Genomic DNA, 18,818 nt, shown 5'->3' on the forward strand with positions numbered 1-18,818 from the left:
AATAATTTTGCTAAGTTTTTCATAGTTAGCAATTTTAAAATAAAGAAAAAATATACCAAGATTTTTGTATGTCGTTTTCGATTGGTTTCACTGAAGGATTTACTCATTCTGAAATCCAATAAAACAGTCTGAATAGCTTCTACTCAATTCTGAAACTTTATATCTGTATTGGTGAATTCAATTTTAAAGTTGAAGTGACCTCAACTGCAAAGCGAGGTACGACAGTGGATCTGTCGTACCCTTACTAAGACGCCTTATAAGTTGTCGGTAAACATCGACTAAAATAAGGCGTCTTAGTAAGGGTACGACAGATCTAACACATGAGCCAACTGTCGTCCCTGCCGAAACGCTTTGGAGTTGAGGTCACTTGAACTTTAAAATTGAATTATATTCAATCGCTCCACAAAAATAAAAATAATATTTATTATTTTTATTATTATTTTTTCTTCGTTATTGTATTGGTGAAATCAAATAAATTTTGTTTACTATTCTACTAGGAAATTTGGTTTAACGATAAATTATTTAAATGTTAGTGATTTTAAGTGAATCTTATTTTGAAATCATGAAGAGAATTTCACTATATTGAGAAGCGTTATGCCTGTCATATTCGTGCGAATAAAAGACTCTCAGAAGGTTTCTGAATGATTTCGGACGCTACCGGAGAGCCAATTGTAAACGACATTAATTTATTTCTTATTAGAAAATAAAATCATGAAGTATTACAATTACAATAGTTTTTAGACCGTACTCTTGTACAGTGAATTTATTGTTTTTCTTCCAACTGTACAGAAAATAAAATGTAAATACAGAGAATTTGATATAACCAATACTTAAAGGAGATGGCACATTTTTCTATGGAGCTTGGGCCCAGTGTGTTCACTAACGAAATTGGTATCAAATGAAAGGTGACGGTAAGCACATTACGTGGGTAAAATATTTTCAAATTCGTTAGTGGGGTTTTGGAGATATTTGAGTTTGAAGTTTCGGATTTCACAATCAAGATTTCAGCTAATTTTTCGAACAATTAATCGTAGAATGCGTAATAATGGGTGTACAGAAATAATATTGGTATCAAATAAAAGGTATTTCTCTTGTCTATAAATCTGTATCAAAAGTTTTTTTCTTTGTTAAAAAAAATAATACATATTAGGTATTTACTTCTCAAAAGGTGATTTTTTTAAGCGAGGCATTTGGCACATCGAAATATCAAAATATTCAGTGGTGACATGCACTTTTTTTTTGTAATTTTTCGATAGCTTAATGTGTTACCTTTAATTCTATATATAAAATAGTTCTATAAAACATACAAAAACCTTATAATAAGCAAAATACACAAAAACGCGCTGAAATATGCCTATTAAATAATAAGAATAGAAACTATAGTTCAGTCAATGGGGAAAAATCTGGAAAAAGCTATGACGTGAGCTAAGTTTGAATGCAGTATTGAAGAGGGGTTTATCCCAAGTACAAATCTCAGATTGCGTATTGTTTGGTCTTGTGGGGCGACCGCCATTTTGAAAAACGCATTTGTCTCAATATCTCCAGAACGACTGGTCGGACAGAAAACTAGAGAGGACTTTTTAGATTGGAAATTAGTTAATCTTTCTTTTTCTAGTACATCATTTTTCTCTAGAAGTTATAATTTCAGAGTTACACTACCGAAAATTGTGTGTTTTTTGATATTTTAAATATTTTAAACAACCCTTAGATAGTGGAGTCAAATTAGCTTTATACCTCGGAATCCATGGAAAGTCGATGCATCTGAAAAACGAGTATAGGGCTGCATTATAATAGGGTCAAATAAGAAAGTTAAAAAAAAAAAATTCACCGCTCTCGATTACAACAGTTTTTATAGACCGTTTACTGTCATTCCGTATGCAAGCGTCAATCGGAATTGCTGTCTCATTTTAGATTTTGATCAAACTTTGTAGGGATGTTCTCTAGGACTGTAAGGAAGCAAATCCATGAAGATTTAATTTTAAGTTGCGTGGTTTCCCCGCTACCCGCATTCGAACTTTTTCAGAAGGTCATTTTTATGTTATTATAGCTTTGCGTCTACTAAAGATAAGAGTTAAGTGCGGAATTACTGAGAATGAGATACTTTGCGGTTCTGTTACTCTGAAAGTATAACTCCTAGAGAAAAATGATGTACTAGAAAAAGAAAGATTAACTAATTTCCAATCTAAAAAGTCCTTTCTACGCATTCTACGATTAATTGATCGCAGAAATAGCTGAAATCTTGATTTTGAAATCCGAAACTTCAAACTCAAATATCTCCAAAACCCCACGTACGAATTTGAAAATATTTTACCCACGTAATGTGCTTACCGTCACCTTTCATTTGATACCCATTTCGTAAGTGAACACACTGGGCCCAAAAATGTGCCATCTCCTTTATAAGTTAGTTGTAGATAACTACTATGTAGAGAAAAATATGTCAACCTAATTATTATTCTTGAATATGCGAGGTTATTTTACTCTCATGGGTAAGTTAAAAAAAGAGACGATTTTGTGAATTAAGATTCTCTGCCTACAATATAAATAACAAACTTATAAAAAAAATGAGTTTTTGATGTCACGGGCTGAACAAACTCTTTGTCATAAATGGTGTAGTTTTCACTGCAAAAAGAGATTTCTTTTAAGAATAATTAAAAAAAAAAAAACAATTTTGTCGATATTAAAAATAAGATTAATTAAGAATAAAAGAGGCTAATAATTCGAAGTCTTATTCATTCTTATCGCTTTTCTACTTGTTCAATAATAAATCTTTCAATATTTTTATGATATAAGTAAATGGTTTTCAGTTTATTAGGAAAACCATTTAGTGCTTAAACTTATAATAATTCAAATATCCGTATTAAGACGAAATATCTTGTCATGATCCCTGTATTTTTATACAAATTTTGTTAGATTGTTTTCAAGGGGCTTTTAAGTGTGACACCTATCTACTAATAACTGATGATAACTTAAACAGTGATACATCGGTCTTTGCTGCTTACTTTATTAATAAATTGTATGACAATCTCTCGCTTCGAATAATGCTAAGAAAATTTTGATTTCCTCTATTTAGTGACAGCTTTGTTGAGTGAGTTCAATCAATATTTATTTAATAGATATTGTTAGGTCTTTAAAATGTTTAGATTTAAAAAAGTCAAGAAGACCATACACACTGTTTTAATAAAACTCGATATTAGTAACAAGAGGCATTCTGTTAGGCGATAGTTCGTTATTGAATTCTTATTTCTGTTTTTTGTCTTTCGAACAACAACTATTGATGGAGAATTCATAGAAGCCATTAATTTTAGAATAATTCATAAGTATTCAGCATGGCAATTTCCAAACTAAATAAACCACAAAATATCAGATGGAAAAAAATCTTCTTTTTCAGGAAGAGATAGATAAGCTCATATTGAAATTGACTTATGTTCATGAAATAAAATTTTCAAAAACAAAAACAAGCTGGTGTGTGGTAACCCACGTTGCAGGCAAATCAATCTGTTATCAATTTCATAGAATTTTAAAAGTATTTTGCAAAAAAATATACATAAAAAACAAAGATAAAAATGCAATAGAATCATAATAAACTTAATCAACTTTCAATAAATGTCACCCACACGTGGAGTAAAAAAAACAAATAATTATTGTTAATGAGCTTATAGTAAATCTATTAAAAACTTTTATTGATTTGATTTTTTAGCTCATTTTTATACTAAGAAGATTAAAATAGAATTTATTATAATATTTTTAAAAGGTCAACGTTCATTTGAAACTAAGGATTAAGTTTTTTCCAAAAAAAAAATTATTCGAATTAAATGAAAATTTGTGAGAAATGAATGCATACGATGTAAATTTTCTGACTTTTTAAATTTATACATAAAAGATTGTATATTTTCTTTCATAACAAGGAGTTAAACAACATGTTATTAATGTCACATAATATTCAACGTATAAGTGCTTTTCAGAAAATTTTCATGAATTTCCATTGTACCTATGGGTTAAAAAACTGTATTTTTAGTTGAAAAATATAAAAAAAAAAACAAATTTAGGTAAAATTTAATAATAACATAACTTAATACACCCACTTTTCGGAAGCTGACATTGACAGTCTTTCAATTTAAGTTGAAAATATAAAAATAAAAATTTGGTTGGAAATTTATTTTATATTTATTCTTAGGGGTTAGTAGAGGAAAAAGGTACAAAATATCACTACGCAATCAATCCAAAAATAAAGAGTCCTTAGAGAGTCCACAGAAGTCTTTTGAATTTTAACAATGTTGTCAATGTGATCAGGGAATAAAAATTATTCTCGAGTAAAATTTTTTTTTTCTAGATTTATGGTATCGCGTATCGGACGTATTTTTTTTTTGCTAATTTATATTTAAAAACTTCAGCATGCATCAGAAATCAGATAAAAAATTAGTGAGATATAAATTATAAAAATAAGAATACAGAAGTGGTCCTTAATGACTTCCTTGTGGCACATCATAAATTACTTCTACTCTATACGAATTCTAACTATTTGCATACATATCATTGAAAAACTTTCTCAGTTATTGACAATATGACCAAGCCAAAAACAAATTTTGGATCGCTTGTTATTGGTGCATTGAAAAAAAAAAAAACAAAAAAAATGACAAAATGAAAAAAATCACACAAGGATTTACTTTTTCTTAAATTTATTATCATGATTTTTTACCTGAAACAAGATTGTTTTCTATTTTTTCCCTAATCGTTTTGTTATTGGTTCGTAGTAAACAACTGAATTCTTATAACAAGTTTAGAGAATATTGCAATTTAGTTTCTATTATGATTTTCGAATGTATTTTTGATGAAATTAGTCCTTATTGAAGATGAATGGGTGTATTGATTTAATGTGTATCTTGTGTAGGGCACAATGGACTTTCCAAATTATATCATTACCTTCTATTTTTTTTATTTAAGTGTTAAGTATAAGTACAAAGTATTATAAAAATGTTTATTAAAATGTTGTTAAAAAGCTGAATTCAAATGTCAAAATATTGGTCTCTTAATGACTTTTTTTTTAAAGCAGTTATTATGTTTATACCATTTTTATGATCAATGATTAATAAGATTTGTTTTGCTCCCTATACCTAATAGAATAACATTTAAAATAGAATAATTTTAATAACAATTGACTGATTACGATTATTTCTTTTTTTTTTCGTTTTTTGTTTGTGTCTTCATTGGCACGATTATATTAAAGACTAAATTAAAGAGGAGTTTATCAATTCAAGTGTATTTGTTTGTTATCTCAGAATTTTGGGCAGGGTGAACCGATTTTGACGATTACTGTTTTTTATTTGAAAGCTGATGTTTCCAGTATAAAAGTTACAATCCATAGAAGTCGTTTTTTTTATAAAAATTATATTGGAATCAATTTAAATGATAAGTATTAACTTTTTTGAAATCAGGAATTTTCTTCTTACTATCGTTTTACATAATGTCAGTCATGGTTTTGGCACCTTATGAATGAAGGCAAGGCAAGGAATGTTTTAAATGTGGCGCATGTTAGTAATGCATATGCACAAAATAAAAGACATTTTGGATAGGCAAATAAAAGAAAAATGATGGTGAAATATTTTTTTTATGAAAGTTTTCTCAAACATTAAAAAATTTAATAAAAGTCATGATATGAAGCAAAACTTACGTATTAATAAGAAATCATGTGTCTATATTAGTCCTAAAGCGGTTATTTTATAGGTAGGTAGGTATTAAAGGTAAAGGGTACACAGAGAAAACATAACTCCAGGAATAACTTTACTTCTAGTAGATATAAAATGATGAAAAAATGGAATTTTTGAACTTTGTCAGCTTATAAATTCTAGGTGGTTTAATCAAACCACATGTTTTATACATTGTTGTAAAGAAATAGGTAAACATTTGAGGAAGCTAGATTTTTTTCAATGGGTGAAGGTCCAGAAAACCGTTTTTTTTTTTTCCCTAACTCCAGATTTTGGGGGTGTTACGGAGTTTTTAAATAAAGTTTCTTAATCAGTGCAGCTAGCTCTACAAATCGTGATAGGTCTACGCCCGCGTGTTACACAGTGCTATGTAGATATAGGTATAGAAACCAAAAAATTTGTCTATTCGTCTGTTCTCTCTGTAGGCATAATCTTGAATAACAGCATAACCTACAACAGGCACAGGGGCTATCTTAAAACTTGGTATTTTTTACAAAATCTATATTGACAGTAGGTACTTAGTAACTAGCTATTACCGAAGACCAAAAATTTGATTTTGATTAAAATTCTTGACTGCAGTACGGTAGGTAGATTTCAACAGGACTAGCTTATTTTTATATTTCGAGTTTCTCGTATATGATTAATCTGATAGGTATGTGAAAATAAATTAATGATATGCCTTTAGTAGGTACTAAGTTTTGGGAAACAAAATTTAAAATGGAAAATAATTACTGTTTTCCTTCTTATATAGGGCAAGCAATTTAAAAATAATTGTTGCATGAAAAAATTATAAATATATATTTTTTTTTTCAGGATTTTTAAAAATTATCTATTGTTTTTAGTGTATGTTAATAAGCATATAAGTGAGTTGAGAAGATTTTTGCATGGCTACATAAAAAAAAAAAAAAACATGCATATTTTTGTATACCTCTGAGGAAACTAGCATCAAATTATGTATGGAGTTATTATTATTATTTTATTTATTTAAATATTATAGTGTATGTATTTATATAATTATAGAATCAAATAATTTAAGTAAAATGGTTGCACCTAAAGCATGGAAGGTACAAGTGCTAGTACTATTTCATGTTTAGTGTTCAAAGTGACGAAACGCTATATTATTAAATAAATAAATTTTGAAAAATAGCTTAGACATAAAGCGCCAAATTGTATCAGTGAGGTACTTTTTTTTATATTTGTATACAAAATAATTACACAACTGCATATTGTTATACATAGATTAAAAAACAAACAAGGCATCAAATATTGAAAAAGATACTAATAAGTTTACTTTCAAGAAAAATACTGGGTGTCCAAAAAACAATTCTATGGAAGTTTTGTTTTGGGTAAAAATCGAATTTTGTAAAATTCATTCCACAAAAAAAAAAAATTGGAATTTCGATTAAAAACGAAAAAAAAATTCATTTCACAAATTTATAATTTTGTTTGCCTGTATAAGTTTGTTTAATTTTAGATTAAACAATTTAAATTATTATTTTTCATTTTTCATACAGAATATTTTGTGGATGGGTATTGAAATATTTTCAAAGATAATAAATGAAGCATGACTTATGAGATAATTTCTTCATTTATTTATTTTTATTATTATTTTTTTTTTTTTATTTAAACCAAAACCTGAAACTATCTCATTAAACTATCCTAGTTAAAATAAAACAGTATTTAAATCTGAATTATATATTTCATATGAATAATTGATTGATATGAATGTGAATAAAAAATGTTAAGGACTCGTACATTATATGGCTTAAATGCAGTCACAGATCATCACAAATCTACCCACTACATATTATAGTTATTTTTTTTTTCTAATAAATTTTAATTTACCTCATATCAGAAATTAAATAAAAAATATTTAAAGTTATAAATAGAATTTTTGTCCTAATTTCCGTTCATTATTTGTATGTTTTTTTTTTTTTTTAATACAAAAAAAAGAACAAATCAATTATTATCCCCTTACAAGAATGCCTAAGAATAAACTTCTTATTCTCAGAACAATCAACAGATTTCTCAGAAAGATGAAACATAATAATCTTCATTTCTTCAGTGAACCTTATAATTTCCTTAAATATAGATACAAAAGGATTTATTTATAAAATGTGTAGGTATTCTTTTTTCTATTTTATCAAAATTAATGAGAATCAATACCTTAAAACAATTATTGCTTTAATTTACTTCATTAATTGACTAAATTAGATACCCCCACTCGTAACAAAATTAATTTCACACAAAAACTTTATGCAAGGACGAAGGAGACGCTTCAATAAATATTTCACTCAATATTCAAGTCTTCTTTAAATTGAATCTTGTTTTTTGTTTTTTTTTAATTAAAAAGAAAAAAAAAACAAAAGTTTCAAAAAGAACTTAATGAGAATAATAATTCCCAAAAAAATGCTTTTCTCATTCTGGAAGAAATATTTGAACTTGAAACCTGCAAACTTTTCTGTGTTTCTTTTTTATTTTTGGAATGTAATGCTCTTAAATTTCGACAGTAATGCTAGACATCCTTTTTTTGTATTGTATTTTAACTTTGTTGGAATGTGAAGGAGCAGAAACAACAGAAACAACAGAAAATAATATAAAAAAAAAACTTTTTCAAGTGTATCGGATATTAAAGGGTGTTATCGGCATTTTCTCGTCTTTCTTTTATCCCAAAAAATATTGACAAAAAAAATTTTAAAAAACCATTTACTCTTCGGTCGGTGTCTGTATAATGTTGAGGGTCGCTTCAAACAATTTCTCAATATAAAATCCATTTAGACATACCTATCCTATTTTTTTTTTCAATTTTTTTTTTGGCGCGATGGTATAAGATGACTTGCTTAAAAGTGAACAACAAGATAAACCTTCTCTTCTTGCCACAAAAAAAATATAAAAAATTATATAAAAAGAATTTCAAGAGACATAATTCCTTCCCAACAAGGAAAACACGAGAAAAAAATCCTCATCATCTAAACAGAAAGGCAAAAAAAAAGGATACTCATTCCCCCGCAAAAAAAAATGAAAAAAAAATCGAATAAAAACAGAATAAAGAAAAAAAAAAAGACTGAATATCCTTAAAATTGAAACCAAAAAGCATTAATCATCATCTTCCCCGAGATATGATCTACTTACAACACCTCATCCCCCAGTCTAACAACTATTAAATGCTTCACTATAATAGATAAATCTTTTGTGTCCAAGAAGACACAACAGAAAACACGAAGATGATGAGAAAAATATCATCATAGTCGAACGAAGTAGAGCAGCATAGCAAGGAAGATACAACAAAATAAAAAAAGGACGAAACAGGAAATCGCATTTAAGTCCTTCATTAATTTTACCTTGCTTGATGGGGGTGGTGCTCAATTGTTGGGGGCTCTGCTGTTGAGAGTGGATCTGATATTGCTGCTGTTGTTGTTGTTGTTGCTGCTGCTGTTGTTGTTGCTGTTGTTGTTGTTGCTGCTGTTGTTGCTGCTGCTGCTGTTGCTGCTGCTGCTGTTGATTGTTAATCTGCTGTTGTTGTTGGGCTGCTGCAGCCGCTGCGGCTGCTTGTTGCTTCTGTTGTTGATGATGCGACTGCTGGATATGCGATTGATGAATGGCCAGCAGTTTGGTTTCGTAGGGCTTATGCGGTCCACCCACCGACAGTGGTTGGCTACTTAGGGCCATTGGTGCTGTTGCTGGCATCATTAGGGTCGGCATGGCCAACATGATGATTGATTGATGTTTATTTGGCTCTGATTGCTGGGTTATAATATATATGTGGTGAAGAAGGTAATTAGTTTTGTGTTTTCTGGTTGTTTTTCAAAATTGTAGTAGAATTTGATTGAGCACTCTCAACAAAAGGGATCAGACGATAAGAGCAATCGAATTTTGGGAATTTTTTTATTTTTAAACTTAGTTTGCACAAAATTTTTAAATTATTTTTTTTTTTTGTTTAATTCTTTTTTCTTATGCAATAAATTGAAACCGAGAAGCACTAGAGAATATTATTAATTTTTTTGTTTTTAAACTTATTTTTAATTTTTTTTTTTTGTTAAGGTTTTGACATACACTTATCACAGACACTTTTACAAAACTTATTTTTTTTTATTTTCGAAACTTTTTTCTCTTATATACAAAAATGACAAAAAAACACAGATTTATTTTTTATTTTTATTTTTAACTAAAAAAAAATATTCACCACAATATTTTTTGATATTTATAAATTTTTCCTATAAAATGAACCCGAAATATACATACAACTATAGCAACAGTTTAAAAAAACATAACTTTATACGTTTTTTTTTTATATAACAAAGAGTTTTTTAGCTTATTTATATGGATTTAAAAAAAAAATCTGTTCATATAAGTATGCAATATATTTTTCTTCTTATGATTGCTCTGGACCGGAGTTTTGAAATTATATATTTTTTATTTTTTATCTTTCAACTTCAAAAACAGTGATTTTTTTGTCTAAATATAGATTTTATATATATATTTTTTTATATAAATTACTTTTAAGGATGTCTGTATAAAACAAGGTTATATATGTTGGGAAAAATGTTTGTTTTTTCCTTAAAACATAAAAAAATCTTTTTTTCACTAAAAGTTTTGATTTTTAAAAATATTTTTTTTTTATTTAATTTTGATTCGCAGTTACTTTTTTGTTTTTGCAAAAAAAACTTTTAAATTTTGTAGAAGATATATATAAATATATATATATTTTGATTATATGATTTTGTTGATTTTCAATATTTTTGTAGTGAAATTTTGCAAAAAGATTTAGTTTTTAATTTTGTTTTTGTAAATTTTCCTATTTAGGTTAAACAAAAAGGAGATACTTTTTTTAGTGGAAATTTTGTTCTAGTTTGTTTTATTTTTGTTTTCTTTGTTAAAATTAGATTTTATTTTTTTGGTTTTTCCTTTTTGATGATACGATGTGGGAATTTTTGTTTGGATTTGAATTTAATTTTTTTTTTTTGTGTAGGTATTTTTTTTTTTTATTTACTATATATTCACAACAACTTAACAACGTAACGAATATCCTATCATAACGAGGACACAATTCAAACTGAATGGAAAGTCGAATTGAAGCTTTCACAAATAGGGTATTCGCTCTCACAGTTATCGTGTGGATAGAGGACATTCAGAGTGTCCTGTTTTTTGTTGAATAAGAACAAATTTTACATTGGTGAGAGTGTGGAAATGGATAACATTTCTGTCGATTATATTCATTTCGAAGCCTTTTGCTCTCTCTCTCGATGTGTGTTTTTCCTTGTTTATGTGAGATTTGTAGACGAGAAGGGGGTGAAAATATGGGGGATGATAAGGTTGGTCGACATCACGACTACGACACGACGACAATGATGATGGTTCTTTCGGTCTTTCTCGCGGGATTTAGAAAGGTTATAATATTGTGCTCTATGATTTTGAGCGCATGTACGTTGGGTCCGATGCTCATTTTAAATTCTCATGTGAATATGATTTGGAGATGAAAATGGGTTTTAGTATTTGGCTTGGTTTGGATTGTGTATATTTTTTGGTGAGCCAATATTCGGAGAAAGTTCATTTTTCATTTGCATGAGACTCTATGTTCATTTCTTGTGAGTGAATTTTATTTTTATTCCGAAAAAATGGGGTGAAATGAACAAGTGCATTAATTTTGGAGAAATATTGGGAATAGGTTTATAACTGTTATACACTCTCCGAATGAACGAATGAATTCATTTTGGTTTGCTTGATGAATTTCGGTAATTTTCGGAGAAAAGTTTATTTTTGTATTTCAAAACAAACGCATTTCCGGTCGAACTGGTTGGATGGTGAATTGATAAGGTAACAATATGGTTCAAACAAAACTGAGATGGAAAATCTATCCTTATATTTTTGTTTATTTCTTGGAAAATTAACAAATGAACAATGTTTATTGTTAGAACTTAATAAAAATTATTTTTAATTTATTAAAATTTTAATTAATTGGATGATAAATATATCGAGAGTTAGAAATAAAATACACAGAAACAATTAAAAAAAAACTTTCGAATGAAAGCCTTATTCATTTCATGGATTTTGGTAATGTTCTAAAATAAAGGCAGGTTTGCTTAAAAAGCAATTTGTTTTTGCTTTTAGGGCTTAGTTTATTTTTATAACTTTGTTTTTATCTAAAATTGATTAGTTTATTTTTCAAAATTATAACTTTGTTTTTATTTTTATCTAAAGTTGATTATTCAGGGCAGCACAACCCTTTCTATTTTTTAGATATTTTTCTTCTAAAATATATCTTTGAAATACTTTTTGTTCTTAGGACGAGCCAATTTAGAATTAAAAAATACGCAAATTTGCTACATTTTGAAGAATTGAATATTTTGTAGATTGAGCTCACTCATCAAACACGGTGATGTTTTAACAATATCTAGATTAAAATAAAAAAAAAAACAATACTTTCATGAAGATTATAAAAACGATAGCCTTAAATTAATATATCCTTGGTAGAAATTAAAAATTAAAGTTAAATTATTATTTTTTTATTAATATGACTCTGAAATTGATAAATATGTATTTGATTTTTGGAAAAACTTTAGAATTTCCCTTACCCTTGGACTAAAGTTAAGTGAATTTTAATGTTCTTCGACGAGTAACGAGTGCCATACTGTGTTTTCATTTAATTTATTGCATTATTTTTTTTTTTTTGATGTAGCTAATATATTTTTTTAAAATAAGAATAAATTATTTTCTCATTTTAATCACACTTAACTAAATTTTAAACAAAAAATAAAACGAATACAAGAAAAAAAAAGATAAAGTTTGTTGCTCAGCTCTTTTGTTTAAAGATTATGCCCCTTTGAAAACCTAAAACAATATTTTTTTATATAAATTTGGGATATGGATTAAACGCTTCCCAAGGATTTTTAAATGTATTTCTTAGAGTTGTTTATGTAAGTTTTTTTGTTAAGAATTCTTATTTTTCAATTTGTTTTAGGTATACACAATTGACTTGAGTCAGTTAAGTTTATTAAAACTAAAATTATACCTATGTTAATCATATCGACTCAATAATTTGGGGTCTGAAGTACCTACTTCAAATTGCATTTATGTTAGTTTAAGTTTCATTTACAAGTAGCGTACATCAATTCACCGTCATTCCGGGAATTTTTTTTTGGAATATTTTTGGATTAATATCAATGAAATCGAAGCCAATACAATATAATTTCAAAATTATTACATTTGACTTTGTGCAATAAGAAATAAAAATCAATTAAGGTCAAAACGTCATTTCCACTAACGTCATTTTCGGAAGCACTTTAAAACTTTGGACATTTTTTAATACAGCTTTACCGACAAAATGCAGCTTGCTTATGGTAGTTGAATCAGAATCCTATCCAAGTATGGCTATAAAATAAACTTTTATAAAAAAAAAAAAAACTTTAAAAAATAAATCAAATTTTTATATAGATAAAGTAATATTTGTTTACTACTATCTGATGGCCTGTTTTCACTAGATTCCAAATGAGATAATTTTTTAAATTATATAATTTTTAATGTCAAATCGTATAGAAAAAAAAAAATTAAGTTTGAAATTTGAACTGACATAATTTGAGAAATTATCTCATTAGAGCTGTAGTAAAAACTTTTTTGTGTTCTGTTCCGTTTATAAACTGATAAATGATAAATCTATAGCGAACATTTCATTTTGAAATTTATATTATAATACAAAGTTGAATTTTTAATAACTTGGACCTCGAAATTACCAACTCCATTATTTTGACCACATACTAATTGATATTATTTTTTTTTTTAAGGAAATATTTTAAATAAATGGTTCACATTAAGAACATAAATGTTTGATAGTTATTCATTTTTCGTTTTTGTTTTTTCAAATGCATTATTTTTAGTAGTGGAAGTTGTTATCAGTGAAAATAAAATTAATAAGATTTATTTTTGTCTTACAGTTAAAATCCTCATTTAAGTCAAAAATTGAGAAGATGACTATTCAGGAGTCTGAAAAGGAATATAATTTTAAGTTAAATTAAAAAAAAAAAAAACTAATTTCAATATGGGCACTAAAGACACAAATCGAAATAGTCTTATTCTTGAACATCGCAATAAATTTGTATTGAATAAAACTGGATTTGGAGGAAGTTTTCTAATTTTAAAATGCTTTTATCTAAAAACGACGATTTTGGACTTATGTTGTTAATACCAAACTCCATAGATATACTCAAAGATGGTATAAGGTTTATGACATTTAAGCTGAGTAGGGGAATAGAAAAAATTTATCAAGATAAAAGTTGTAAGAAATAAAATTTTTTACAACTTTTGCTTCAATTGTTTTTATCAAAAGCTTTGGCTCAAGCTCGATTTTCCCGAAAACCTGGTTTTAAGTTCTCAGTGACCCCCTCTACCGTTCTATGAAAAATAATTCACGATTTAATTTTTTTCATTTGAAATGCTTATTTCGACTTGGCTAAGTAAGAATTCTTGGCACCAGAACGTATTTGTGATTTTAGAATGTCATACCTACTCTGTTGTATAAGTTTTCAAAATCAAATATTGATAAAGTGTTAAAAAAAATTTGACTGGTTTGTTCTTGGAACAGTTTTTTATAAGTTTGACATGTTTTTAAAATATGAAAATTCAAAACTAATTAGTGTAAATTTAAATCGTTCAAATGTAAACAATATTTATTCTGCGTGATTAATTTCAACTCTCAGGTAAAACACAAAATTTTCGATAAATTTAAGAGTGTAAAAAAGTTTAAAGCGAACATTTACGTAAAATTGATTGTATAGGCTCATTGAAATGTAATTATTATCAACGTTATTTGATGAACATTTCAATTGTTCTATCCAGGAAGTCAATTACATAAAGACTAGGTCCATGCCTTTGTTGTCTACCTACCACCAATCAATCAATCTATTTAATATTATTTTTTTTTTGTGTATATGTATCAATATCATAATTTCCCAGTGGAAATTTAGTATGCTTTGCAAAATACAAAACAAAAAAAGAGATTAAATGCAAAATATAACCCGACTTTGAACAAAAAAAAAAAAAAATGTACAAAACCTAAATTTAGCTAATACACGGATGCCTTGGCACAAGCCAGAATAAATTTAAATTTAAAATGAAAATAAAAGCTAAACACAAAAAAAAATATATTATACATATAAAAATAAGAGAAAAAAAAAGAATTTTCCATTTCCCCGAAATATAATTCTTCAGCTAACCCAAAACGACGACGAAGACCCAAACCCCTGTGCCCGGAAAAAGCAATTTTAAATGTTTGCCACCTCATCTGGCGAAGCCCGAAAAACCCAAAAAACCGTATCCATTCTCTGTCTATCCCACCAGCACATCTCCCCTCCCCCCTCATCATACACCCTCAATATCACCCTTTATGGCAAATATCGAAAATTTATGATTGGGAGTAAATAAAAGCTTTTATCAATGAATTTGAATATTTCATAGCGGCATAGGATTTTTAGCCAGAATATATCCTTGGAATCCTTTGCCGATGTGTATATGGCTGTATAGAGTGTATGGAGGATGCTGCATCACACCGGCTTCATAGTCAGCACCAGGACCAGCTTTAGCTCTCTCTCTATACGATAGAAACCTATGTGTCTCTCGGATTATTATGATGGGATATGTTGCTTGCATTCTGCCGCAATTTAAAAAGTATACATTGGTTAATATAATGCGGAATGTATTGCCACACGATAACGAAGGAATGTGGCAATTTACGAGAATGGAAATGTATGCAATGCAGCCACATTAAGGAGTCCAAATAAAACGTTGAGTGTTTTTGAAATTTTTCTTTTTTATATTTTTTTATTTTTTATATTTTCTTATTCATAGGTTTTTATGGAGGGTTTATTTTTTTTTTTTTTTAATGTTTGTATTTGTGTTTGTATATCATCACACAAACACCCACACGCCACACCCAGCACTTGACCGATATCATGCATCCAATTAAGAAATCATTTCACTCCTTTTTGCAAAAAGGCCCTTTTATTTTTGGGTGGCGTGTATATTTTCCAATTTATCCCACGTTGGTATGGGCTGATGGGCAGCATCAGCTTCAAGCTTTAGCTTCAACATCAGCCCAGAAGAGGAAAGAAATCTCGGATTTTTTATGGTCAATTCACAAAAAATCAACCCTTTTGCTGTAAAGCCAAAGCCATTTCCTGTACAAATGTACATCAGAGAAATTCTGTGCAAAGTTAACAAGCGATAAATAAAAAAAAAAAAAAACGAAAAAGTTAAAAAAAAGGATATAAGAAAAACTAGGCCAAGTAATTAGCACATAAATAAGACTCGTATTAAAACGCACAACATCATATCATAGAGGTAGGCATTTTTCTCAAGCTATGTTCGTGTGTATATTCATCATTGGATGCAATGCAATTATGTTACTTGGTAATTATTCTTAGAAAGTTGGGGGAAAATTGAGTGATTGTAAGATTAAAACAATTATTTCAAAGCTGTAGAAATCGAATGGGATTGCAATAGCTTTGAAAACTTATCTGCCCATGTCAATTAACCTTACGGTATTGATTTGAAAAATTGTTCAATTTCTTTGAAGTCCAGCTCAAAAAAAAATGTTCATATAAAAGAAAAAAAAAAAAAAAAACAATTACTAGGAAAGGACAAAGAAAAGTAAAGGACTATATAATTCCAGCTAAAAAAGTTATTTAAGGTTAAGAATAAACTTAAATTTTGAATTTTTTTATTCAACAATTATACCTGTCTACCAATTTTTTTGCTTTCGTTATAGATATTTAAATGCTAATTTGTTGTGAAAACCAAAAAATTTAGTTTTTTAATAAATGATTGGGCTCCGTTTTTTAAATATTACCGTTATAAAATGCTAAAAACGTCATTTTGGCTATTTTCGAGATTCTGTTTTTATGTGGGGTAATTCATTATAAACAAATTTGTAACGGTTATTATAACAACATATATTCTTCTTTCAAAAACTGTTTAAATTTTCCCGATATCTCTTTAATTGCTCGAGATATCTTAAGTTTCATTTAATATTAGCCAAAGAGAAACTAAACTTAATCTAAAGTATAAGTCACTGGTCACAGAATTTTTGCCACAAGAACTAAAATATACTTTTCTGAATGTTTTCGAGTTTCTGAACTCAAATCCGCAATCGGAAAAATTCTATTAGCCTCCGTTCTTGAAATATAACCGTTATAAAAAAAACCCTTTTTTTGCATTTTATAACGGTAATATTTCAAGAACGAAGGCTTATAGAATTTTTCTGATTGTGGATTCGAGTTCAGCAACCCAAAAACCTTTAGAAAAGTATATTTTGGTTCTTGTGGCAAAAACCTTGTTGACCAGTGTAATCCTCTCGGGAACCAGAATCAAAAATTAAACTTTTTTTATTCACTTGGCTTTGTTTAATTTTTCTCTCTTTTTTCGCTTAGGTCAATTCATTACATTATCTTAAAGATTTTGTTTATTTGATTGTTAAATAAATTTATTTTTGATTTTGAATTCATTATAAAACTTATTTTTTTTTACTTTTTTAAGATTTGTATCGTTTGATATATCTGCTTAACCAATTAAAATAAATTAAAAAAAATAAATTGCACGACTGGGGTCGCACGTACTTGCTCTTATGCTTAAAGTAACTATAATGTTAAAGCTTTTTATTCAAGAAATTTAAAATTTGATATTTTGAATAAATTTCATAAGTAGTAAAAAAAATTAAATCTGTTTTTATAATTAATTAAACTCCGTTTTAAATTATCTTAAAAAAAAAACAAATATGCCATTTTATTTCTTGTATAAAAAGGTATTTTTAGAAAAAAATTTTCGAAAATTGTAGGAACCGTTTTTTAAAAAAATAATTTTTTATATATAAAATTTTTTTAACATTTTTCAAAAAAAAAAAGTTGGTATGCCATTTTGAAGAAATAATTAATTTACACAAAAAAACTAAATTTCAAAATTTTTCATTAATCCGTTTTCAAAAAATTGATTTTTCAAAAAAAAAAATTTGAGATATTTTTTAAAAAACCAAAAATGCGTTTATTGAAAATTTTCTAAAATTTTAATATTATCTTTACTTACACACTTTTGTATAAAAATTTTCATTTAAATCGGGTTAATGTTGTACGAGATATTCAGAAACGAAAAAAACCGTTCTATGACAGGTACCGTTAATAACGGTACAAAAAATATGTTTTTTATTTAAAAAGTTGGCTCTTATGTGTAGTACTACACACAAAAATTTTAATCAAAATCGTTAGAGCCATTTTTGAAAAAAAACTAACTTTTCTATTTCCGTTATATGGCAGGTACGTTAGTTTTGGTCATAAAAAAAAATTTCAATTTCCCCTCTAGGGAATCACCAAAAACTGCTAACTACCAAGTTTGAAGAAAATCACTTCACTCGTTTAGGCTGCAGCTCCAGATAGAGACAGACACACAGACAGACAGACAGACAGACAGAATTGCCGGACCCACTTTTTTGGCATTCTCCATCATCGTAATGTCATGTAAAATTGTTATCTCGAGTTCGATTTTTTTTACGAATCCTAAACTTGCCCTATAGTTACGGTGACCATATTTCTAGAAGCGAAACCCGGGACAGATACAAAATTCCTTGGATCGTTTTGAAAATATTGGTTTTTCAAAAAAAAAAAAAAACAAAATAATAAAAATTGAATTTTTTTTAAATGAGATTTCATGATTTTTCCATGATTTCTCAAACGATTTCATGGGACCATTTTCATTGAAATCATTTAAACCGTTTACAAAATCAAGAAAGCGCATTTATAATAGGTAGGTACTGTTAATAACTTCTAAAACAAATATTTTTTCAATCAAAATCGGGTGAGCTGTTTTTTAACATTTTTAATATTTTCAAATGATTTTGAAATTGTATCATCTTTATTAAACTTTTAACATGTGCTTAAATGTTTTGAAGTTAAGCTGGGTTCTTTACTCTTTCATATGTTGTTCATTATTCTTTCCTGATAAGCTTTTCAACTTGAGAAATACAAGCTGGAACTAAATAATTGACAACAAATTTTAAAAACTAAAGCTTGAGGTGAAACGAAAATTTTCATATAAAACTAGTACAAGGAAATACAAAAAATTAGCTTTTCGTTACACATT

General features: G+C 27.7%; 1 protein-coding gene across 8 annotated transcripts in view; it reads right to left on the reverse strand.

Annotated features, from left to right (window-relative positions):
* LOC129916613 (nucleolysin TIAR) overlaps positions 1-18,818 on the reverse strand; it is a 256,413-nt gene that overhangs the window by 64,850 nt on the left and 172,745 nt on the right. For 3 of the 8 annotated variants that reach the window (XM_055996656.1, XM_055996655.1, XM_055996657.1), the window contains exon 1: positions 9,044-9,784. The exons of 1 other annotated variant lie outside the window; for it this stretch is intronic. In XM_055996656.1, the coding sequence (XP_055852631.1) occupies positions 9,044-9,413 (370 nt within the window). In that variant the 5' untranslated portion in view covers positions 9,414-9,784. Of the gene's footprint in view, positions 1-9,043; positions 9,786-18,818 lie in introns of those variants that run through there. 4 more of the 8 variants (XM_055996654.1, XM_055996652.1, XM_055996653.1 and 1 more) reach the window with 2 other exon arrangements.

The sequence above is a fragment of the Episyrphus balteatus genome, chromosome 3 (genome assembly GCF_945859705.1).
Source record: "Episyrphus balteatus chromosome 3, idEpiBalt1.1, whole genome shotgun sequence".
Classification (NCBI taxonomy): domain Eukaryota; kingdom Metazoa; phylum Arthropoda; class Insecta; order Diptera; family Syrphidae; genus Episyrphus; species Episyrphus balteatus.